The sequence below is a fragment of the Scyliorhinus canicula genome, chromosome 5 (assembly GCF_902713615.1).
Source record: "Scyliorhinus canicula chromosome 5, sScyCan1.1, whole genome shotgun sequence".
Lineage (NCBI taxonomy): Eukaryota > Metazoa > Chordata > Chondrichthyes > Carcharhiniformes > Scyliorhinidae > Scyliorhinus > Scyliorhinus canicula.
Genome location: NC_052150.1, coordinates 127,704,472 through 127,730,934, shown reverse-complemented (window position 1 = coordinate 127,730,934; position 26,463 = coordinate 127,704,472). Strand labels below are relative to the sequence as shown.

At 43.6% G+C, this 26,463-nt stretch overlaps 1 protein-coding gene across 1 annotated transcript; it reads right to left on the bottom strand.

Annotated features, from left to right (window-relative positions):
* Positions 1-287: 287 nt before the first annotated feature.
* On the bottom strand, positions 288-25,122 carry cct5 (chaperonin containing TCP1, subunit 5 (epsilon)). The gene is made up of 11 exons (XM_038797608.1): positions 24,930-25,122; positions 17,168-17,228; positions 16,228-16,392; positions 15,826-16,024; positions 12,593-12,785; positions 10,542-10,691; positions 10,334-10,453; positions 10,023-10,208; positions 5,492-5,629; positions 5,036-5,216; positions 288-551 (listed from the first exon to the last, which is right to left on the bottom strand). Exons 1-11 carry the CDS (start codon positions 25,032-25,034, stop codon positions 424-426), a joined length of 1,626 nt encoding a protein of 541 aa, XP_038653536.1. The 5' UTR covers positions 25,035-25,122; the 3' UTR covers positions 288-423.
* Positions 25,123-26,463: the final 1,341 nt, after the last annotated feature.

The following is a 26,463-nucleotide window of genomic DNA, read 5'->3' as shown; positions in this document are numbered from 1 at the left end:
GCAGTAGTTGGTGGCCATCTTGAATGGCCTGTGAGCAAAGGCCCAGATGAATAATGCCCGATGATGGTTGACCCCACAGGAGGGCTAGATAGTCACATGGAACATGAGGGGCCTCGATGGGCTGGCGAAGAGATCCAGAGTCTATTAACTGTACCAAAAAAAAATGGCACAACTCAAAATCATATTTTGAGACCTGCTAAAATATTTGCAACTATCTTAGATCAGGGGAATGTGGAACTATTGCTGTATTCAAGAATGAAGTGCGTTCAATGAAAAGTAAGCCAGGAGATGGTACAAGCTTTTATTCAGTCCTTTTAAACAAATACATGTAGCTTATGGAATTATGCAAAAATAAATAACGGAACAGAAAATACCAATTATGGCATATCCCACTACTCTCCCGCCAGTGCAGTACCAACATATTTATTCCTGCATTTCTCCAGGGCACCGAATATCATCAATTTTCAATATCATTTTTACGACTTGGGTAGCCAAAGAAATCTGCTGTTTCTTTCCAATTAGAGTCTCTATGACATGCTGTTTCTTCATATCTAGAGGAAAGAATCAAGGAATTAATGGACTGAGTCAACCAGCATCATTGTAATGAAATATTAAAAACGAACATTTTCAGTATAACTAGTCATGCCTACTGTATTTAAGTTGGTACACACTACCCTAGAAAAAGCAACCCAAAAAAGAGGGTAGAAGTACATTTTGATTCTTATTTAAAGAGGGAAGAAGGGACTGCTCAAAGTGCCTTTTACCAAGTCACTAAGATCGTTTGCAAAATAGTTACAGAGAAAGGTGGCGATTTGACCCATTGTGGTTGATCGACCATTGCAACATCTATATTGGTGGTTTGTAAAATTAACTTAAGGTTTTTGTTTCCACCATTCCCTTGGGGGACCCATTTCATGCATTGATTGTTTGGTCTGAAGAAAATCTTCCCAGTATCAATCCACACCGTGTTTTTGTTTTCAAGCTTAAATCAGTTATCCCTTCTCAAGGAAGGAGGATAAACTTTCCTGGGTTCCAAAGTCTTTACAGCGAGGGCTTACTACACATCAAAGAATGTAAAAAGATAATGTTAATTTGAGTGGAAAAATCATGAAGCTTTTGTTTATTAAAACTGCAAAGGCTTTACATTAGTCACACCATGCAGCTGTCGATTACAAATAATAGCCAACATTAATGTTTGTTACAATAACCTAACTAAATGTAATCAAGTCAGAAAAAAGAAATATCAAGCCAGGTCCAAAATAATAGTCGGTAATACTAGGCTATATCACCTGAAATGTATCAGCCTTTTGAATAAAACATTAAACTTTGACTGTCTGCTCACATGGGAGATAAAGGATTCTATAGCACTATCTGAAGAGCTCCATGAGTGACCTGGTCAACATTTACCATTCAAGCAATATCCCATAAAAGGTGAAAAGCAAATTACTGTGGATGCTGGAATCTGAAACCAAAAGAGAAAATGCTGGCAAATCTCAGCAGGTCTGGCAGCATCTGTCGGGAGAGAAAAGAGCTAACGTTTCGAGTCCAGGTGACCATTTGTCCAAGCTAAAAGGCATTGAAAGTGGGAGATATTTATACTATAGGGCAAGGGAATGAAAGATGAGTCATAGCCACAGAAACCAAGTGTTCATGCCAGTCCTCAGAAAGAATAAAAAGGTGTGAAAGGCCAAACAACAGAAACTATGATCAGAAGGTAAGCTGTGACAGATATAGATGTGGGCGTGGGGGGGGGGGGGGGGGGGGAAAGAAAGAGAGAGAGAGAGAGAGAGAAAGAGGGGTAAAATGAGAAAAAGGGGCAGAGCAAAGGGGAGAAAAGGTTAGGAATGGGGGGGATATATATAGTATACAAAGACAAGAAATAAGAGTTAAAAGACAGTTAAAATGAAATGATAACAAAGGGGTCGAGTGGGGTAGAGCTAATCATCTGAAGTTCTTGAATTTGATGACGAAACCAGAAGGTGTGCCTAACCGGAAGATGAGATGCTGTTTCTCCAGTTTGTGTTGAGCTTCACTGGAACATTGCAGCAGACCAAGGACAGACATGTGGGCATGGGAGCAGAGTCTTGTGTTAAAATGGCAAGCAACGGGAAGGTCAGGGTCCGGAATACGCAGACCGAAGGTGCTCAGCAAAGCGATCACTCAGTCTACGTTTGGTCTCACCCATATAGAGGAGGCCACATTGGGAGTAGCGAATGCAATAGACCAAATTGAAAAGAGGTGCAAGAGAAACGCTGTTTAACCTGGAAGGAGTGTTTTGGGTCTGGGATGTTAATCGTGGAAGAGGTAATGGGGCAGGTGTTACACCTTCTGCGATTACCATGGGTGCTGGGAGAGGGGTTGGGTATAGTGGGTAAGATGGAAGAGTGGACTCAATTATCCCGAAGGGAACAGTCTCTGCGGAATGCTGACAGAGGGCGTGAAGGGAAGATTTATTTGGTGGTGGGATCATGCTGGAGTTGGCGAAAATGGCGAAGGCTTATGCTGGAAAGTGGCATCATCGGAACAAATGTGACAGAGGCGAAGGAGCCGAAAGAAAGGGATGGAGTCCTTACAGGGTGTGGGGTGCAAGTGCTGTAGTCCAGATAGCTGTGGAAGTCAGTGGGCTTGTAATGGATATTAGTAGATAGTCTATTGCTGGAAATGGAGACAGAAAGGTCAAGGAAGGGAAGTGTCTGAGATGGACCAGGTGAAAAAGTGATGTAGGGGTGGAAACTGGAAGTGAAGTTGCTGAATTTTTCCAGGTCTGGACAAGAGCATGAAGCAGCACCAAAATAGTAATCGATGTACCGGTAAGAGTCGAGAGGAGACCCGGGTAGGCCTGGAACAAGGAATGTTCCACATACCCCATAAAAAGGCAAGCGTAGCTAGGAGCTACTGCCTACATCCCTTGCAAATTTATCATTAACTGCATCCTCTTGATCCATCTGTCTTTCAAACATCTCCAACCTCCCTTTCCTCTCCCAATACCATGATCATATCACTTTTCAAAGCTATGCCTTACTTTGTACTGATGTGGAGATGCCAGCTTTGGACTGGGGTGAGCACAGTAAGAAGTCTTACAACACCAGATTAAAGTCCAACAGGTTTGTTTCGAATCACTAGCTTTCGGAGCACTGCTCCTTCCTCGGAGGAAGGAGCAGTGCTCCGAAAGCTAGTGATTCGAAACAAACCTGTTGGACTTTGTACTGTATTTGCACCTGTCCAATCAGATTTCTGCCCTACCAGAGCACCAAAATTAAGACAGAAATTACATATTCTGCAATTGTATTTTACATCTTCATCCTCCTTGGCTTTGCTGCAGCCTCTGACACAGTTGGCCACATATGCTCCAATATCTTTGTGTTGTCCACCCGAGCAATCACCCGGTTTCACTCAATTTGTCTGCAATGGTTCCTCTTGGTGGTTACCTCTAGAATTTCCCAAGGATCTCTCTAGGTCCCCTCCTATTTGTCATTTACTTGCCCTCAATATCAACCACCACTGTGGGTTCCAAGTGTATTCTGACAACACCTCGCTCTTACCACCAACTATCTTGATATTTCCACTGCTAATGTTGTCAGACTGCTGATCCCACACTCAAGTTTTGGATTAGCTGCAATTTCCTTCAATTAAACATTGGGAAGAGAGACCACTGAACTCATGGTTTCCATTTCTTTGCTGACTATTGCCTCAGGTTGGACCGTGCTGTGCGTAACTCTGGTGTCCTATTTAATTCTGAGCTTGAATTTCTGACCTCATGTCCTTTCCATCACAAAGACTACCCAATTCCATCACTGCCCTGCCAAGCATATCTGCTGCTGAAACTCGCATCATGCTTTCCACTCTCTGTTGGCTTACTGGCCAGCCTCTCATCTTCTACCCATCACAAACAAAGTCATCTAACCATATCGTAACCTGCAAGTCTAGCTAACTTGTCACCCGTATGCTTGCTGAACTAGGTAGTCTCCAGGTGCACTAGTATTTTTCTTTAAATTCTCATCCTAGTGCACAAATCTGAAAGCACATCAGCGCCTATACTTCCTCAGGAAACTAAGGAATTTGGCATGTCCACATCAACTCTTACCAACTTTTACAGATGCACCATAGAAAGCATCCTATCTGGCGGCAACACAGCCCGGTATGGCAACTGCTCGGCCCAAGACCGCAAGAAGCTTCAAAGCCGTGAACATAGCCCAGTCCATCACACAAACCTGCCTCCCACCCATTGACTCCATCTACACCTCCCGCTGCTGGGGGAAAGCGGGCAGCATAATCAAAGACCCCTCCCACCCGGCTTACTCACTCTTCCAACTTCTTCCATCGGGCAGGAGATACAAAAGTCTGAGAACACACATGAACAGACTGAAAAACAGCTTCTTCCCCGCTGTTACCAGACTCCTAAACGACTCTCTTAAACGACTGACCTCATTAACATTACACCCCTGTATGCTTCACCCAATGCTGGTTTTATGTGGTTGCTGTGTACCTTGTGTTGCCAATTTTTCATGTACTTAATGATCTGATGAGTTGCTCGCAGAAAAATACTTCTCACTCGGTACACATGACAATAAACAAAAATCCAATATTGCCGCATCCCTCGACTCCATAACCGTTTCCAGCCCTACAACAGAGTATCCTGCATTCTTCCAATTCAGGTCCCTGGTAAATCCTCATCCTTTGTTCTGACACTGATGACATGCTTCAACCTGATAAGCCCTAAAGCTCTTGAACTCCCTTCTTATCCTATTTGCTTTTCTCTCTCCTATTTTAGGACCCATAAAACTCTCCCTGTCCTTGTTTTACCCCTTCAACTATCTCTTTATTTTTTTGGACTGATTGCACTCCTGTGAACAGCACAAGGACAGTTTCCTATATTAAAAAGGTACCATAAACAGTCAAGTTATTACTGCGATAAAAACTATGCAGCACAGCAACAAAATATTATCAATGAATACAACAACCTTAATAAACAGCAGCTAAATTGCAAGAGAGTATGCCAGTACAATTTAAAAAGGGTTAAGGAATGGCTACCTACCATTTGTCTCTTTGTGTAAACAATCTATACCCAGTGCGGAATTGTTCTCCTTCACTTGACTAGCTCGAACCTCTGTCATTGTCTGGATCGGGTTATAACCACTGTTTTCTGCCAGTGACATTGGAATGACTTCCAGGGCATCAGCAAAAGCTCTCATAGCATACTGTTCTAAAGTAGGACACTGTAGAGACAGAAAGATAGAGCAATATATGTACTGACATTTAAAAACTAATTTTTAGTATTCAGCAGAGTACAAAGTCCAAAAAAAAGAGCTACTGCCCACAATAGTTGGCACATTTTCCCCGAGTTACCAAGATGCTGAAATGTGTGTTTTTTGGCATCCAAATCTAGGATTCTCTTGCTTCCCATTAAGTATATTTTTTGTGTAAACACATATGATCCAAAAACATACAATCACACAAACCAATCAGAATTTTATTAAAATTTTAATTTTACCTTATCTGCTGCTTCATTGACAGCTAAAGCACAAGAAATTTCTGCAGCACCACCACCATACACAATGCGATTATCTTTCACAAGGTTCCGGATTACACACAATGCATCATGAAGAGCTCGTTTTGCTTCTTCAATGATCTAGAATGAAAAGTAATCACTAATAAATCTATGCAAAAATTGAACATTATGCACACATTACGGAAAATATCAACAGCAAAACCTCATTTATTTTGAAAAGACAATGGGTGCGTTTCAGTGGACTGGAATGAAAAAATGGCACGTTTAGTGGGGTGTTACTCGGCATTGCTCGCTATTCAACGTCACTTTGCGACATTTCTTTTGGCCTCAGGTGATTCTCTCCACCGAGGCTGCACTGGCAAAAGGAAAGGCTTCTCGTAGCACAGCGGCGCAATGGTTAGTGCTACTGCCTCATGGCGCCGAGGTCCCAGGTTCGATCCCGGCACTGGGTCACTGTCTGTGTGGAGCTTGCACATTGTCCCATGTTTGTCTGGGTTTTACCCCCACAACCCAAAAGGTGTGCAGGGTACGTGAATTGGCCACGCTAAATTGCCCCTTAATTGGAAAAGTTAATTGGGTACTCTAAATTAATGAAAGGCTTTTCACAGATTGAGGCGCCATTTTTTCTGGTTGGCCCAACACCCTCCCCTCAAACTTGGCGAGGCCCTGGGATTCCCCCCCCCCCCCCCTCAATAAGGCCCATCTGGGCCTGATCCCTGCTAGCGCCACCCTGCCCGCAACCACCCAGAGGTCTCCAATGGCCTGGAACCACCCCCCAACTCCAGGTATCGTTACACCTGGTTGACGTTTGTGTGGGTTACTACTAAATGGTGCCCTGGCGAAGTCTTGCAGGCACGACCATTGAGTACCGGGTGCATCCGACAAAGGCATTAAATTTTTTTTTTTTTTTTTAGAAAACTCAATTAATTTTTTCCAATTAAGGGGCAATTTAGAGTGGCCAATCCACCTACCCTGCACATCTTTGGGTTGTGGGGATGAGACCGACGCAGACATGGGGAGAATGTGCAAACTCCACATGGACAGTGACCCAGAGCCGGGATCGAACCTGGGTCCTCGGCGCAGTGAGGCAGCAGTGCTAACCACTGCGCCACAATGTCACCCTCAAAGGCATATTTAAATAAGCCGTTATCTGGATCATGCCCAGTAAGCGGGAGATCCAGATTGTGATCTCGCGCGATTCCGTTGAATCTCATGAGACATTTAGTGTTGTGCGAATTCCGCGAGAGGCCTCATGAGGTTCTATGGCCTCGCCCCGACACAAAGTTGAGCGCAGTGAGGCAGCTGAAGGGTTACGGGTATAGGGTGGATACGTGGGTTTGAGTAGGGTGATCATGGCTCGGCACAACATTGAGGGCCGAAGGGCCTGTTCTGTGCTGTTCTATGTTCTATCTCCTTGGGTAATGTCACTGACAGACTGCATGTGGACATGATGGGAGTCAAGAAAATAAGGTACTTGATGGAATGCAGAGGGGGTGAAAACAGAAACCATTATTGGAGATATACTCTTGCAGATCCAAAATTAGGAAATAACCATACAGCTGGATGACAGGAGAAATATTGACAGAGGATGAGACTGCAAACTGAACAAAAAGCCACTGTAAGGTCAAGGAACAAGGTTAAGGAACACAAAGTGGAATATTATCCTCCCTTGGTCGGTCATAGGTCACACATGATTTTGATTAGAACTAGAGGCAGGTTGGACCACTTTGAACAGGATGTTTTGGGAAAGATGGGTGTGAAGCAACTCATTTGAGGACAAGAAGGGATAGGGTGGTTGGAGTTAAGAGCTGCTGCTAAAGAGGATAGGTAGGAGTTTAAAGAAAAAAGGAGGGAAGAACATGATGATCAAAATATCAGTTTTCGGGGCGGCATGTGGTGCAGTGGATAGCACTGGGACTGCGGCGTTGAGGACCCGGGTTCGTATCACAACTCTGGGCCACTGTCCATGTGGAGTTTGCACATTCTCCCCATGTATGCGTGGGTTTCACCCCCCCAACCCAAAAGATGTGGTTAGGTGGATTGGCCACACTAAACTGCCCCTTAATGGGAAAATAATAATTGGGTCCTCTAAATTTATATTAAAAAAAAAATCAGTATTAAAGTAACCGTTGCCGAATAATAATCTTTATTGTTGCAAGTAGGCTTACATTAACACTGTAATTAAGTTACTGTGAAAAGCCCCCAGTCGCCACAGTCCGGCACCTGTTTGGGTACACGGGAGGGAAAATTCTGAATGCCCAATTCACCCAACAAGCATGAGAAGTCACTGATATTGTTAAATAATATTAGGGTCAAGACAATTTATTTAGATTGTGCTCAAAAAAGAAAAGTGAGCAATTGTCAAAATGATTAGAAAGGCACGAGGCTCACCCTGACTAAATGATTTAACTCAATTTACTTGAGATAACCACATGGAGGTATGCAAATCAATGGAGTTTTTCATATTATTCCTTGAGGTAAGGTGGGGGCTGGTTTAGCTCAGTGGGCTAGATAGCTGGTTTGTTATGCAGAACAAGGCCAGCAACGTGGGTTCAGTTCCCGTACTGGATGAGGTTATTCTTGAACCTTACACCTTGCCCCTCGCCCAAGGCGTGGTGATCCTCAGGTTAAACCACCACCAGTCAGGTCTTCCCCTGAAAAGGTGAAAGCAGCCTATGGCCATCTGGGACAATGGTGACTTTACCGTACCTTGATGTGAAGGCATTTTGATTAGTGGAAAGTGTTAATAGCAGCTGTTTGATCATGGGAAAGAGAACAGCCTGGTATTTTGTTTGCCTACAATATGAACCAGGATTGAAAAGATGGGTTTGACTGAGTATGAAGCATAGTAGCAACCTCTAGTGGCAACAATCTACATCTAGCAAATTATGTCCAGATTACGTGGCAGGTATTTTCAAAGCCTGATTTGAGGGAGCGAAAAGGTGAGACATTAATAAGTGAGTTGAATATCATTCACACTACCGTGCAGGGAGGTGGTGGCGTAGTGGTATTGTCACTGGACTAGTAAGTCAGAGACCCAGGGTAATGCTCTAGGTTTGAATCCTACCACCACAGATGGAGACATTTGAATTCAATAAAAATGTGGAATAAAAGACTAACGATGCATTAAACCACTATTGTAAAACACCCATCTGGTTCACCAACGTCCTTTAGGAGAAGGGAATCTGCCACCCTTACCTGGTCTGGCTTACATGTGACTCCAGACCCACAGCAATGTGATTGACTCTTAAAATGTCCTCTGAAATACACTCAGTTCAAGGGCAATTAGGGACGGGCAATAAATGCTGGCCAGGCAGTGTCAGTCAAAACCTTGGTTCTAAGATAGTCAAGAAAGCATACGGCATGCTTGCCTTCATTGGCCGGGGCATTGAGTATAAGAATTGGCAAGTCATGTTGCAGTTGTATAGAACCTTAGTTAGGCCGCACTTGGAGTATAGTGTTAAATTCTGGTCGCCACACTACCAGAAGGATGTGGAGGCTTTAGAGAGGGTGCAGAAGAGATTTACCAGGATGTTGCCTGGTATGGAGGGCATTAGCTATGAGGAGCGGTTGAATAAACTCTGTTTGTTCTCACTGGAACGACGGAGGTCGAGGGGTGACCTGATAGAGGTCTCCAAGATTATGAGGGGCATAGACATAGTGGATAGTCAGAGGCTTTTCCCCAGGGTAGAGGGGTCAATTACTAGGGGGCTAGGTTTAAGGTGCGAGGGGCATGGTTTAGAGGAGATGTACGAGGCACTTTAAAAAAAAACACAGAGGATAGTGGGTGCCTGGAACTCACTGCCGGAGGTGGTGGTGGAAGCAGGGACGATAGTGACATTGAAGGGACATCTTGACAAATACATGATAGGATGGGAATAGAGGGATACGGACCCAGGAAGTGTAGGAGATTTTAGTTTATAGAACATAGAACAGTACAGCACAGAACAGGCCCTTCGGCCCTCAATGTTGTGCCGAGCCATGATCACACTACTCAAACCCACGTATCCACCCTATACCCGTAACCCAACAACCCCCCCTTAACCTTACTTTTATTAGGACACTACGGGCAATTTAGCATGGCCAATCCACCTAACCCGCACATCTTTGGACTGTGGGAGGAAACCGGAGCACCCGGAGGAAACCCACGCACACAGGGGGAGGACGTGCAGACTCCACACAGACAGTGACCCAGCCGGGAATCGAACCTGGGACCCTGGAGCTGTGAAGCATTTATGCTAACCACCATGCTACCCTGCTGCCCCGTTTTTTAAAAATTCTAACCTGCTGCCCCGTTTAGACGGCAGCATGGTCGGCACGGGCTTGGAGGTCCGAAGGGCCTGTTCCTGTGCTGCACTTTTCTTTGTTATCAAAATTCTGAGGAAAGTTGGCATCAATGAAATATATCTCATAGTCACTAAAAAAAAACACCAACCGACAACTAATAAGACAAACTTTCCGATGAAAATTTGGATTTTAATTCAAACTTAGTGCTTACAAATACCACACATACCATTTTGTTTCCACCTCTGATGAAAATGGTCACAGCCCTAGAATTCTGGCACTCTTCAATCACAAGCATCTTATCCTTGGTAGTTCCAAAAGAAATTTCCTTGACAATACCAGCACGGCCCAGCTTCTCGGATGTAAGTTCTGAAAACCGAGGGACAATCCGCCCTCCAGTGGCAATAGCAATCAACTGCATCACAAACAAAAGTATTAATGGTGCTCTGTGCTGTCAACATTGAAAACCTGAAAACAAACATTGATATCCTGACAAAACCACACGATTCATACACTAGAATCTGATGGAACTACACTTACCTCAATTTCAGGCCCGCCAACCCAGCGAATAGCAGGAAGCTTATTCTGGAGAAGCAAATGGTTTGCCTCATCATCAAATCCCCACTGACAAATAGCCAAATTGGCACCAGTGTCTTTTATCTTTAAAATAAAATAAATGCAAAAATAAGACTTGATTCCTATAGTCGATCATTAAAATTCTAGTATTAGTAAGGATGCAGTTACTGACCTGATTGACCATCTCTTCAAATTTATCCTTTTCATATTTTTGCAAGGCTTTGTAATCTTGCACTGAGGTCACATCAAGCTTATGCTTGGTTTTGGGCTTTGGTGGTTCAAATGGGCATGTCAAAATCGCAAGTTTTGCATCTTTTACCACCTAAATCACAAAAGCAATTTAAAAATCAATGCCGTTGGAAGTCTTACTGATGTTTGGATTTTGATAGCTATGTACAAGGCTTAATACATGTTTGTTACTATTTCAATGTTACAACTCAAAACACATTTTAACCACTTCCACTTTCATCAGCTCATTCATTTGGGGCTCAGATTTGGAATTGCTCGTGCATGCCCTATTGCTGAGTATATTTGAAGCAGGGATAAATAGAGTTTTGCTTTCTCAGGGAATAAATGGTGGGAAAATGAAATCCAAAATCAGCAATGATCTTAATTCAATGGTGGAGTAGACTTGATGGGCCATTTGGTTTATTCCTGCTCCTATTTGTCGTGTTCTGGAATTCCCTCCCTAAACCTCACATTAAAACCTACCTCTTTCACCAAGGTTTTGGTATCTGCCCTCATATTGTCCTACGTACCTCAGAGCCAAACTTGTTTTATAATGTCCCCTACTGTATTCCCTATATACACACGTGACTTACGTGGCAAAGTTCGGCTGCAACTCAATCTACAAGTTTGCTGATGACACGACCGTAGTGAGTGAGACTACAGGAGAGAGATAGAGAACCCAGTGGCATGGCTTAATGACAACAATCTCTCCCTCAATGCCAGCAAAAGTATGTCAGCAGGGCAGCATGGTAGCACAGTGGGTAGCATTGGTGCTTCACAGCACCAGGGTTCCAGATTCGATTCCTGGCTTGGGTCACTGTCTGTGCGGAGTCTGCATGTTCTCCCTGTGTTTGCGTGGGGTTCCTCCGGGTGTTCCGGTTTCCTTCCACAAGTCGCGAAAGACACGCTGGTAGGTGAAGTGGACATTGAATTCTCCCTCTGTGTACCCAAACAGGCACGCCGGAATGTGGTGAAAAGGAGCTTTCCACAGTAACTTCATTGTGTTAACGTAAGCCTACTTGTGACAATAAAGATTATTAAATTAAACTAAGGTGCTGGTCATTAACTTCAGGAAGCCAAATGTCGTTCATGCCCCTGGCAGCATCAATGGTGACAAAGTGGAGATGGTTGACAGCTTCAAATCCCTCGGTGTGCACATCACCAATAATCTGTCCTGGTCCACCCACGTTGACGCTATGACCAAGAAAGCACAAAAGCGCCTTTACTTCCTCAGGAAACTAAGGAAATTCAGCATATCCACAATGACTCTAACCAATTTTTACAGATGGATCATAGAAGGCATCCCATCTGGCTCCAGCATAGCCTGGTATGGCAATTGCTTGGCCCAAGACTGTAAGAAACAAAAGAGAGTCGTGAACACAACCCAGCCCATCACACAAAACCACCTCCCATCCACTGACCCAGTTTACACCTCTCACTGCCTTTGGAAGGCGGGCAGTATAATCACAGCCCCCTCCCACCTGGGTTATTCTCTCTTCCTACCTCTTCCACCGGGCAGGAGGAACAACATTCTGAGAGCACGCACCAACAGGTTCAAAAACAGCCGCTTCCCTGCTGTTCCCAGACACCTCAATGACCCACTTATGGGCTGAACTGATCTCTTCACACACAGTACCACTTCGTATGTTTCACCCGATGCCTGTGTCTATGTATTTACATTTTGTATTTATGTATGTCCTGTTTTTTCATGTATGGAATGATCTGCCTGGACTGTACGCAGAACAATACTTTTCACTGTACTTCGGTACACGTGACAATAAATAAATCAACTCTCGAAAGACTTTGCTATGTTAAAAATCTCTATAACTTTAAGTTTTTATTGTAAACGGCCCACCGAATTGCCATTTCTAAGTACAAAACAATCAGTGAAAAAACAGTTCCAGAAATGGTATTTAAATAGCCAATTTCAAGGTATGTACACAAGTGAGTCATATAGTATTTGGAATTGAAATTCACAATGCAAAAAAATCCTACCTTTGGCATCTGTGGATGGCTGAATTCTTTGTCCACCACGACTCCTTTAATTAATTGTGTGTCCTCTAATTTTCCACCCACTTTACCCTCCACCTTCATCAGCTCAAAGTCTACATCCTTGCGCTCCATATCAGCAACAGCTAAAACAGCATTTACTGCTATTTCTGCCATTTGTCTATGGCAACGATTAATACTGTATAAACACAAATAAATACTTTTTTCAAAATACGACAACTGCAATAGGTTACATTTAGCTATCCAGCTCGGAAACCTAGTTTCGAGTAAAGCACAAATTGTCGCGTTGAATATAGATGTGGTTCTGTTGTGTTTATTGAGCATATTTTGTTGAAGGCAGCATTACAATGAAGACTTCTCAGATGATGACATAGCCAGTATACAAGGTCTTTTGATCTGGAGGAAAAGCTTAGTATTGCCTCCTACAAGTTACATCCACTTTATGAAAGGAAAAGGTAACAATTGGGAGGGAGGTGTATTTTTAAATGTTCAGTTTAGATTGCGACTGTAGGAGCAGTATTACAACTTGTCTGGTCAGTGGACAATGCCAGTCTCAAATTTCCACCAGGTAGGCAGGTTAGGGAGTCAGAATTTGACGAGAATTGCCATCACCTCACAATCCAACTCATTATTTCTCCGTGTGCATGGAATATTTTGCAGTTGAATCAATTTCAAAATGAAATGTCTGAAATACATGGATGGCTGATGCACTGTAAATGAGTGTATTGTCTGATGTGAGACATTTATTTTGAATTTTTATGTTGACGAGAGGAATAAGAATGATCGTAATTCTTTACAGCTGAATTCACATTGATACAGCGCGAGTGTTCATGTCAGTGTGATTGGACACGGCATGTCAAATCCTCAGATCAATTAAGCCTTTTGGTGGAGCCCAGAGTTAAATTATACAGAATAATTAACACAGAAACAGGCCATTTGGCTCAACTAGTCAATGCTGAAGTTTATTCTTCATCTAAAAATGTTCAACCCTCTATTCCAGGCTTTTCCAACCTGCATCAATGGGGCCTGCTGAGTGATTGTTGGAAAATGCTGTCAGTGAGTTTGAAGATTTCTGCAGGGGACTGCTCCTCCAATGACATGCTGTTTCTCTCCTGTGCTTTCCGCTGATTCGCTCAATTTTTATTATTTGATTTATTGATATATGAATACCCTCTAGTTTTTTTTCTTTTTATAAAATTTAGAGTACCCAATTCATTTTTTTCAATTAAGGTGCAATTTAGCGTGGCCAATGCACCTAGCCTGCACATTTTTGGGTTATGGGGGTGAAACCCACGCAAACACGGGGAGATTGTGCAAACTTCACACAGACAGTGACTTAATGTCCTCTACTTATGCTCTTCCTCACAATTGTGAACACTGCCAAAACCAATCATAACTTTAAAGATCTAATAGGTCACCCCATAACATTCTTTTTTCACGAGAAAAGGTTCAGCTGTTTATTCTTTCTCGATGGCTATAACCTTGATGTTCTGGTATTATCCTCTGAAATCTTTTTTGTTTTTAAACCCCATCTCTAGTGTCTCCATATTCTTTTAATAATTTTCTGGAAATCTAGTACATTAGAGTTACCTACTCTGTTACCTCTTCAAAGAATTCAATGAAGTTTGTTAAGCAAAACGTTCCCTTTTTTAATTTAATGTTCCTTATTCATTGTCATAACCTCTGATGGAGTAGCAACTGAGTCAGATTGCAACTCTGCTTGAAAGTTCTTACTTGAAAATCAAGATGATCTTATCTAGCCCAACCTCACTCAGGTCAGGCGCTATCTGGGAGTGTAGCGCATCCATGGGGCCTAGCAACATAGGGAAGTAAACCTCATTTCCTTTTTAAACAGCTAAGTTTAATGGGACATGCAGGTTTAAAGATCTTTGACAAGGTAAGTGGTAGGGTTTTTTCCCGGGGAGGTGGCGCAGGGGTTGACCCAGACTGGGCCATGGGGCTTTATCCTCAGAGTTTCATTATTGAATATTTCTTTGTACTTTTAATGCTGTTCATATTATTTCAATCTCATTTTACAATTTCATGTCCACCTGATCCATCTCTCCAATAAATACTGAAACAAAATAATTAGTATTTCATGCTGCTTTCACAGCCTATGATTTTGCCCTAACCATCCTTTAGTGACCCCATTTTCATCCTGATTTGCCTCTTTCTTTCCATTAAATGAGGATATTTTACTATTTTCTTTAATTTGATGGCTCCTCTTTGGTTTTCTACTTCCACTTCTCTCTGATGATATTCTACCCTGCTGGCCATGCACTTAATATGTGCCTCTTTCCTTTCCCTCAAATGATATTCATATAACATCTTTAATGTAGGTGCTTCATAGGGGCATAATAAAGCAAAGTACAGATGACCAAAGGCATGGTCAAAGATGTGGGTTTTAAGAAGTACCATAAAAGGAGGTTAAGTATAGAGGGGATTTGTGTAGATGGGATGTTCCAGAGAATAGGGCTTAGACAAGTGAAGGCATGCATTTCAGCATTGGTGGTTGTAAGAGGCCAGAATTAGAGAAGCACAGAGATGAGGGGCACAGGATTGTTGCAAGTTAAGTAATGGGCAGCAGAGTTTTGAACAGTCTCAGCTTTAAGGGGAAGTACAATATAGGAGACTAGCCAGGAGATGCACTCAAATAATGAAGTCTAGTGGTATCGAGACACAATTGTGGGTTTCAACAGGAGACGAGCTGAGGTGGGGTGAAGTCAAGCAATGTTAGGTGGAACACAGGTGGTTTAAATAGCACAAATGAGTCAGAAAATCATCTGAGAGTAAAATGTGACAACAATGTTGCTAACAGACCGGCTTAATCTTAGACTTGTCAATACCTGATGATCAAGGAATGCGCATTCATAATGTGGCCAAACAAGTCCTGTCTCAATTTATAAATCCTGCCAACACACATCAATGGTAGGTGGTAAGAGCAGACGAGGTTCCCGGTGAGCCATGTGATGGAAATATATTAGAGCCTCCACCACAGCTCCAGGCCAACGGTAGTCTTGGATTGGCAAATAAGTGATCCCAACAGTGCCTGTCAATATCCCTGTACTAATTTAACCGTCTCTATGGTAAGATAGTTAGGCACCTTTTTAAAATGGCCATAATTACAGGTTTCATTTGGAAAGCCTGGATAAAACTACAAAATGTTTTACCTTGTCTCACCACCTGCAATAAGTACAGTTCATGCAATTTACACTCACACTTTAGAGCCAAGTGTCGTCATAGCTGTTTGAATAAGGGGCTCTTTGTTGTTTGGATCTACAGGAAAACTGTCACTGATCTTGTCCAGTTGTTCAATAGCATTGCGAGCAGCTAGCTCATAACCATCAGCTATGCGTATTGGGTGAATACCACGGTCCAGCAATTGTTCAGCCTGTTCCAAGAGGGCACCAGCAAGGACTGAAAAATAGATTTACAAAATTTAAACGTCAGAAACTTCAGTTTATATGTTAAGATGCAATACTGAAATGTGAGAAAACAGATTTCTTCAAATAACCAGGATCTATTTTGTTTATGCTTGAAATCTACTAAATTCACCTGAAGTGTTTTTTGCAAGTCTCAAAACCTCCTAAATATACTAATAGCATTAGTTTCCAACCTACCAACTACACCTGTGGTACCATCACCAATTTCATCATCCTGAGACTTAGAAAGCTCCACCATCAGTTTGGCAACTTGATGCTCCACATCCATCATACTCAGAATAGTAGCGCCATCATTGGTGATTGTTACTTCTCCATCCTTGTCCACCATCATTTTGTCAAGTCCTAAAAACAGAAGAATGAAAAAATTTATCTACGACCACCAGCTTTTAATGCAACAACATATTTAGATTATACTGCTAGTGCAGATCATTACACAGCACCTCTTAAGTTTATGCAGCTGATGCACAAAACATTGCTTAAAATAATCTGCAATTAACCGAAAATTATAACGAAGTATGTTATTTAGATATGATCACTTGGCATTCTCATTACCAAAATAATCAGAGGTTGGTTTAGGTTTAGTTAACTGACAGCAATTGCGAGCAATATTAGAAACAATGTTCACAGGAGCAAGCCATTCATCCCTGTTCCACCCATCATTCAACCAGATCATCACTGATTGTATCATAACTTCACCCAGCTGTGTTAGCTTCATATCTTTTTACACTCTGACATAGTAAAAAAATCTACTGATCTCAGATTTAAAATGAATTGAGCCTGCAGTCAGTACTTTCAAGACTGAAGTTAGGAAACCCCTCTTCAAGCAAAGGGTGGCAGAAGTGTGAAATTCTCTTCCACAAAAATAGATGGTAGCTCGATTAATAATTTTAAATCTGACATCATTGAATTTTGGAAAGGATGTGCAGCCAACGGGCATGGATGGAGTTAGATATAATCTAATTGTTTGGCACGGCAGGCTCAAGAAACGGAATAGTTTATTCCTGCTCATATACAAAGTTGCAAACAAGTGGAAAGTGTGAATATAACAGAAGTTTATTTGTCTTAGACTCTCAAGCATTTCAAATGGAGAATTTCCGAAAACTATTTGGAAGCTTACCTTTTGGTCCTAGGGATGTCCTTAGTGTATTTGATACTGCTTTTGCTGCCATTATGTGTGACTGCGATGAAAGAAAAATTATTAGAATTCTATTCCAAAAATTGACCTGCCAAAAGTCTACTCTTTTTGAAAGAACTCAAAGCCACCTTGTATTTAAAAAGGAAACTTACTGACTTTTAATTATTCATTAATTCAACATCATAGATTGTCTAGATTTTAAAAATTGGCATTTGCTTGTTTTAAAGGTGTCAACTGGAAAATGTGCACTATAACATTAAGAGCAAGCGTTTCTATGCAAGACGCAGCTTGCATTAAAATCTGATATCAATTTTTCAAAATGTGTCCCCAAACTTCCTCAACATCTATGCAGAATAGTGCTATTGTCATAATTACATCTAGTGACTTGCACAGAATTTACAGCACAGAAACCAATCATTTGGTCTACATGGTCTATCAATACTTATACTCCAACTATTTATACTTACATAGAATTTACAGTGCAGGAGGCCATTCGGCCCATCGAGTCTGCGCAGGCTCTTGAAAAGAGCACCCTACCCAAGCCCACACATCCACCCTATCCCCATAACCCAGTAACCCCACCCAACACTAAGGGCAATTTTGGACACTAAGGGCAATTGATCATGGCCAATCCACCTAACTTGCACATCTTTGGACTGTGGGAGGAAACCGGAGCACCCGGAGGAAACCCACGCACACACGGGGAGAACGTGCAGACTCCACACAGACAGTGACCCAAGCCGGGAATTGAACCTGGGACCCTGGAGCTGTGAAGCAATTGTGCTAACCACAATGCTACCGTGCTGCCTTCTCAAGCTTCCTTTCACTTCAGAAATATTTTAAGCATTAGGCACTCCACAATCAAAAATGAGAACAGTTTTCTGATGCAAATTCACATTTATGAGTGGCACAGTGGTTAGCACTGCTGCCTCACATAGCCAGGGACCCGGGTTTGATTCCGACCTCAAGTGACAGTCTGTGTGGAGTTTCTTTGTGTGTCTGCGTGGGTTTCCTTTGGGTGCTTCGGTTTCCTCCCACAGTCCAAAGATGTGCAGGTTAGGTGAATTGGCCATGCTAAATTGCCGTAGTTTCCAACGGTTAGGTGGGGTTACAGGGAAAGGGTGCTCTCTAAGGGGGTCGGTGCCGAATGGCCTCCTTCTGTATTGTAGGGATTCTATGATTCTGTTTTTAATTTTTCCAATTAAGGGGCAATTTAGCCTGGCCAATCCACCTACCCTGCACATCTTTGGGTTGTGTGTGCGTGTGCAGACACGGGGACAACGTGCAAACGCCACACGGACAGTGACCCCAGCCGTGATCGAACCCGGGTCCTCTGTGGCGAGGCAGTAGTGCTAATCAAAGTGCCACTGTGCTGCCTGGGATTCTATGAATAGTATATATGTGCTACTAGTGCGAGATTACAAATTTGATGCTAAATTAACTGATTCCAGCTCCAATAGTATAATTTCCCTCAGTACTCTGGGGCTAACAATGGCCAAGATTTCCATTTGCAATTATTACTCAGCATTTCCAAGTAGAAAGAGAACAGAGAATATCTGGCAAGGACAAAACAGGGTCAATCATGTTTAAACTGTCGGTGAACACAGTTAGGTTTATAAGAAGAATTATATTGGACAAGGTACTCCCATGGCTGCCAGGAAGAGTCAGCAAATTGAAGAGTGGGGCAGTGGAAACAAGGAGTAAGGAACCTAGCTAAATATTTTAAAGTAGTTATTTTAGATCTCCCACTTTATCACTTCCAATGAGCATGCTGGGTCAATTAATAAAATTTAAAAACCAAACCAAGCAGAACCATGACCTCAAAGTGTACAAAAAGCTAAAAAGGGCAAGGCACTTGTGTACAAAGCCAGTAGAATACAAACGTTGCCCAGCGTAGCCACAGCCAGGTCAGTTTGTAGTGGTTTAGCACACTGTTCAATTCCCGTACCAGCCTCCCCGAACAGGCGTCGGAATGTGGCGACCAGGGGCTTTTCACAGTAACTTCATTGAAGCCTACTTGTGACAATAAGCGATTTTTATTTCAGCTTTATGGAGCCTCTCTGGAAAACGCAAAGAAAGTCGAGGTAAGTCTAAGTTGAGCGGTGAGCCAAATGTAATGTGTCTTGTAATTAAACAAATGTTAAATCGAATCATTTACTCACGGTGAATGGAGTTATATTGCAATGAAAGTTCCCTCTTGAGGGCTTTTGTTTCTTTCAACAAGACCAAGTAAACTGTCCATTCATATCTTTATTCAGATAGAGTTTAATGATCTTGATGTGCTCAATGTGCTTGAGTTGGGATAAAAACCACAACAGGTAGAACTCTAGATAAGCCCCACATTCCCAATTTTTAAAGAATATTCACAGAATCAGAAATGTTATAGCCCAGGGGACCCTTCGTGTTTGTACTGACTCTCCAAACGAGCAATTCACTTAGTGTTACTGTCCTGCCTTTCCCCCCATAAACCTGCATATTCTTCCTTTTTAGAAAATTGTCTAATTCCTTTCGAATGACTCGATTGAACCTGCCTCTGCCACACGCTCAGGCGTTCGCCATTTGCTGCACGCAAAAGGTTTTCCACGTCACTTTTTTGCAATATTTCTCTCAATGCTTTCATAAGTTTCTCCCTATCTACTCTGTCCACAACCCTCATGATTTTGAATACCTCTATCAAATCCCCTCACTTTTTCTCCAAGGAAGTCATTCTCCAATCTATTTTCATAACCTAAGTTCTTTGTCTATTCTTGTGAATCTCTACTTCCTCGCCAATGCCTTTGTATACTCCTCAAAGCGCAGCTGGCAGAACTGGACACAATACTCCAACTGAGGTTAAACTATGTTTTATTTTAAAATATTTATTAATAAATCCGAGGCAACTGTGTGCTTTATTAACCACTCTCTCAAAACTTCAATGATATATCTGGGGCCTCACGGTAGCATGGTGGTTAGCATCAATGCTTCACAGCTCCAGGGTCCCAGGTTTGATTCCCGGCTGGGTCACTGTCTGTGTGGAGTCTGCACGTCCTCCCCGTGTGTGCGTGGGTTTCCTCCGGGTGCTCCGGTTTCCTCCCACAGTCCAAAGATGTGCGGGTTAGGTGGATTGGCCATGCTAAATTGCCCGTAGTGTAAGGTTAATGGGGGGATTGTTGGGTTACGGGTATACGGGTTACGTGGGTTTAAGTGGGGTGATCATTGTTCGGCACAACATCGAGGGCCGAAGGGCCTGTTCTGTGCTGTACTGTTCTATGTTCTATATGCTCTTGCGCCCCCTTTAAAGGTGCACCCTTATCGCCTCTCCTTGTTCTTCCTATCAAAACAACTTATTTCATATTTCTCTGCATTGAATGTCATCTGTCAACCCATTTCATCAACTTGACTTTGTCCAAAGTTTATCCTGCTCAGTTCACAATGCTTCCAAGTTTTGCATAATTTGCAAACTTTGAAATTGTGCCCTGCACTCCAACATCTAGATCATCAACACAAAGTTAATCAGGAAAAGCAAGGGGCCCAACAAGTTTGCCTGGGGAACTCCACTACAAACCTTCCTCCAGCCCAAAACGCATCCATTGACCATTACTGTTCACAAGTATACAAATGAAGAGCAGTAGGCCACTTAACCCCTCAAACTGGCTCTGCCATTCAATAAGATCATACAAGTAAATATTGGTCCTTTAGAGGATGAGAAGGGAGTTTTAATAATGGGAAATGACTGAGGAACTGAACAGGTTTTTTGGGTCGGTCTTCACAGTGGAAGACACAAATAACATGCCAGCGACTGATAGAAATGAGGCTATGACAGGTGAGGACCTTGAGAGGATTGTTATCACTAAGGAGGGAGTGATGGGCAAGCTAATGGGGCTAAAGGTAGACAAGTCTCCTGGCCCTGATGGAATGCATCCCAGAGTGCTAAAAGAGATGGCTAGAGAAATTGCAGATGCACTAGTGATAATTTACCGAAATTCACTAGACTCTGGGGTGGTCCCGGTGGATTGGAAATTAGCAAACGTGACGCCACTGTTTAAAAATGGAGGTAGGCAGAAAGCAGGAAATTATAGGCCAGTGAGTTTAACTTCGGTAATAGGGAAGATGCTGGAATCTATCATCAAGGAAGAAATTGCGAGGCATCTGGATAGAAATTGTCCCATTGGGCAGACGCAGCATGGGTTCGTTAAAGGCAGGTCATGCCTAACTAATTTAGTGGAATTTTTTGAGGACATTACCAGTGCAGTAGATAACGGGGAGCCGATGGATGTGATATATCTGGATTTCCAGAAAGCCTTTGACAAGGTGCCACACAAAAGGTTGCTGCATAAGATAAAGATGCATGGCATTAAGGGTAAAGTAGTAGCATGGATAGAGGATTGGTTAATTAATAGAAAGCAAAGAGTTGGGATAAATGGGTGTTTCTCTGGTTGGCAATCAGTAGCTAGTGGTGTCCCTCAGGGATCCGTGTTGGGCCCACAATTGTTCACAATTTACATTGATGATTTGGAGTTGGGGACCAAGGGCAATGTGTCCAAGTTTGCAGATGACACTAAGATGAGTGGTAAAGCGAAAAGTGCAGAGGATACTGGAAGTCTGCAGAGGGATTTGGATAGGTTACGTGAATGGGCTCGGGTCTGGCAGATGGAATACAATGTTGACAAATGTGAGGTTATCCATTTTGGTAGGAATAACAGCATACGGGATTATTATTTAAACGATAAAATATTAAAGCATGCCGCTGTTCAGAGAGACTTGGGTGTGCTAGTGCATGAGTCACAGAAGGTTGGTTTACAAGTGCAACAGGTGATTAAGAAGGCAAATGGAATTTTGTCCTTCATTGCTAGAGGGGTGGAGTTTAAGACTAGGGAGGTTATGTTGCAATTGTATAAGGTGTTAGTGCGGCCACACCTGGAGTATTGTGTTCAGTTTTGGTCTCCTTACTTGAGAAAGGACGTACTGGCACTGGAGGGTGTGCAGAGGAGATTCACTAGGTTAATCCCAGAGCTGAAGGGGTTGGATTATGAGGAGAGGTTGAGTAGACTGGGACTGTACTCGTTGGAATTTAGAAGGATGAGGGGGGATCTTATAGAAACATTTAAAATTATGAAGGGAATAGATAGGATAGATGCGGGCAGGTTGTTTCCACTGGCGGGTGACAGCAGAACTAGGGGGCATAGCCTCAAAATAAGGGGAAGTAGATTTAGGACTGAGTTTAGGAGGAACTTCTTCACCCAAAGGGTTGTGAATCTATGGAATTCCTTGCCCAGTGAAGCAGTTGAGGCTCCTTCATTACATGTTTTTAAGGTAAAGATAGATAGTTTTTTGAAGAATAAAGGGATTAAGGGTTATGGTGTTCGGGCCGGAAAGTGGAGCTGAGTCCACAAAAGATCAGCCATGATCTAATTGAATGGCGGAGCAGGCTCGAGGGGCCAGATGGCCTACTCCTGCTCCTAGTTCTTATGTTCTAAGTGTAGCCTCAACTCGACATTCCTGCCCAGCTACAATTTCACTGCCTCGTTAATCAAGAATCTATCTAGCTCTACCTTAAAAATATTCGAAGATTCTGCTTCCACTGTAGCTGAGTAAGAAGTCTTACAACACCAGGTTACTGTGCCCACCCCAGTCCAACACCAGCACCTCCACATCATGGCTATCATCGACACTTTAGCTGAGGAAGAGGGTTTGAGAGACTCACAACCCTCAGAAGAAAACTCTCAGTATAAAATGACTGATTCCTTATTTTCAATAGTTCTAGATTCTCCGACAAGTGGAAACATCCGCTTCACACCCACCCTGTCAATGCCCCTCAGGATCTTGAAGGTTTTGACCAAGTCGCCTCTTGCTCTTCTTTTAAAATTTTTTTTTTTTTTTTTTTTATAAGAGTACCCAATTATTTTTTCCAATTAAGGGTCAATTTAGCGTGGCCAATTCACCTAACCTGCACATCTTTGGGTTATGGGGGCGAAACCCACGCAGACCCGGGTCCTCAGCGCCGTAGGCAGCAATGCTAACCACTGTGCCACCGAGCTGCCCTCCCTCTTGCTCTTCTAAACTCAAGCAGATACAAACCTAACCTTTCTCTATAAGACAACTCATCCACTCCTGGTATTCATCTAATGAACCGTCTCTGAAATGTTTCCAACACATTTATATCCTTCCAAAATAAGGTGTCCAATACTGTACACAATACTCCAGATGCGGTCTCACCAATGCCCTGTACAACTGAAGCATAATCTCTATATTTTAATAACTCCTTCACAATAAACAATAACATTCTATTAGATTTCCTAATTACTTACTGTACACTAGCCTTTTTGATTCATGCACAAGGTCACCCAGATCCCTCTGCACCCTTTTAGATTAGGTTTTTATTCTTCCTGCCAAAATGGATTATTTCACATTTGCCCACATTACACTCCACTTGCCAGAATTGTGCCCACTCACTGAACCCAGGTGTCCCTTTGATCTTACGTCCTCTTCATATTTTACTTTTCAGATTTCCATTGTGTCATCAGTAAATTATGAAACCTTCTGTCCCTTCATCCAACTTTCCTGTCACTTAACCAATTTATGTTGCTACTGTCCCTTTTATTCCCTGAGCTATAACTTCTCAAGTCTGTTGTGCAGCACTGTATCAAATGTCTTTTGGGAGACCATTTGTACTGCATCGAAAGCATTGTCCTCATCAAACCTGTTACCTCTTCAAAAACAGCAGGGCAGCACAGTAGCATAGTGGTTAGTACAATTGCTTCACAGCTCCAGGGTCCTAGGTTCAATTCCCGGCTTGGGTCACTGTCTGTGCAGAGTCTGCACGTTCTCCCCATATGTGCGTGGGTTCCCTCCGGGTGCTCCGGTTTCCTCCCACAGTCCAAAGATGTGCAGGTTAGGTGGATTGGCCATGTTAAATTACCAAGTGTTGGGTGGGGTTACTGGGTTATGGGGAGAGGGTGGACTTGGGTAGGGTGCTCTCGTTTCAAGAGCCGGTGCAGACTTGATGGGCCGAATGGCCTCCTTCTGCACTGTAAATTCCATGATTAAAAAAACTCCAGGAAGTTAAGTCAAATGAGATTTCCCTTAAGAAACCCAGGCCGTCCTTAATTAACTCGAATCTGATCATATAACTATTCATTCTGTCCCGAATGAATGTTTCCATAGGTTTTCCCACTATCAACGTTAAACTGACTGGCCTGTAGTTTCTGGGTTTATCTTTATTCCCTTTTTTTTTTATTCCTGATGAGTTGCTGAATTACTCGTTGAAATTCTAAACAAAGACTTGCGAATGGACGAGTCTTTACCCTCCTGCGGATTTTTCCCCAATTGGATAAATCGGTGAGGACGAGATTGGGATCTAACATTTCCCCAACCCTTGGCGGTGAAAAGGCCACCCTGTGGGTGCTGCTGCTCCCCGGGTGTCGGCACTCACATCATCCCAATTCCGAGCGACCAGAAAAGGCTGGGAAGAAGCCGCCATGTTACCGGCACATCCCCATATTCAATGCAAACGGTGCTGAAATGGAGCCTCCCGAAATCAGCCAGTTCACTCCAGGACTCAGATCGGGAGGGATCGGGGGAATCGGCGGGGCCGAGTATCACGGTGCAGCCGGTCTGGGCACCCAAGATCCTCGGGTCAAACACAAGGAAAGGCCGCTGGCGCTCAGTAGGCCGCTCCAGCCGACACCGCATGTGAGTAAGTGCGAGCAGCGTGACGGAAGCCAGGCCTGGGCCTGTCTGCTTTTTTATTTTCCTTTCCCGTTACCTTCAGCGCCTCCAGCCCGGTTAGTCGAGTCTTGGTGTCCTGGTCCTTGATTATGATGAAGGGTCGGCCATACTCATCAAAAGCGAGGGTCCCCATTGCAGACATGTTGGCGACCGGACCTGACTGAGCTCCAACTCCGACTTCCTCCGTCACCGCCGAGGGGAGGGGAGGGGCTCGAGCGCCGGCTTCTGGAACCGTCTATCAGACCGCGCCACTCACCAGAGAGGGGGGGAGAGGAGTGCACTGACACACGGTTAAATGCAACCAGCCTCAACCGCCATTTGTTTATCTTCTTAACGAATAAACATAAGAACGTAACATTGTATTTAGTGGTTGAGGATCAAAGCAATGATTTCAGTGAAATATAACGTGGGGAGGGGGAGGGTATTAATGGTTTGATCTGAGACCCCGGTGTTCTCGCGGGACGAGCTGGGGAAGGTCAGGTTATGCCCTTTCTGAGATAGAACTAATAAAATAATTGAAACAAACAAAAGGACATTTGTAAAATCATAGTCTGTGAGTGTCCAATTGGCTCGGTTTGCTGGGCTTTGTCGCCTCTCGCGCCTACTGGCGGAGAGAGACGGCGCTGCCAGGCTTTCTTTGCTAAATTGGCCATGATGTGGAGATGCCGGTCAGAGAAGGTGCTCTGCCCCAGCCACAAATTCTCGAGAGAAGCATTGAGGGACAAGGAGATAGAGATCTCCTCGGTGTGTGACCCTCTCCCCCGCAAACTGTCACTCCAGGTTCTTTTCCATAGATGTCACGCCCAGTCCCCGAAAGAAGAGGCGGGGGATAGTGAGGAAATCCCAGCAGCTACCGCTGTCCCCTGAGCAGGGTGCTTCGGAGTCGGATGGGACCCTAGTGTGGCGCTAACAATTGCACTCAAAAACGAGAGACATGTACAATCGAGGCTTTATTGCTGTGTGATGCTATTCCTCCGGCTGCAACTGTAGAATAGGGTCTGAGTGACTCACGCATATTTATACACAAGCTCCCTGTGGGCGGAGCTAGCCGGCAGGGGCTTACCGGAGGAACCTGTATTACAGGTACAGCCATACATCCCCTTACTGCAAGTATGCATATCTACAGTGGTTATCACCACATTCAACCCCTGTAAAAAAATGAGTCTGGCGGGGGTGACGTGTAACTATAATACAACAGATGATATATTTACAAAAGGGTACAAACAAAGAAAACCAAGAGTCCATCCGATTAGCAGGTTACAGGTTGAGCCGAATTGGCGGTTGAACGTTCCGCTGTGATCGGCGTAGCTGTGGTGGCGATGTCGGCCCAGGCGGTGATGGCAACGATGGTGCAGGTGCTGGCGGTGTTGGTGCTGGCGGGATGATTCCGAGAGCGAGACAAAACCTTCCGTGTCCTCCAGTGTGGGCAGGGGACGAGGGATGGACCTGGTGGGGATGAATACGGGGGCGCCGGGGAAAAGGAGGGTGGTGCGGGGGGGGAAAATGGGTGTGGGCATGGGATTGGCACCTGAGGGAGCCAGGTCCCGGAGCGAGACTGTGTCCTGGCGGCC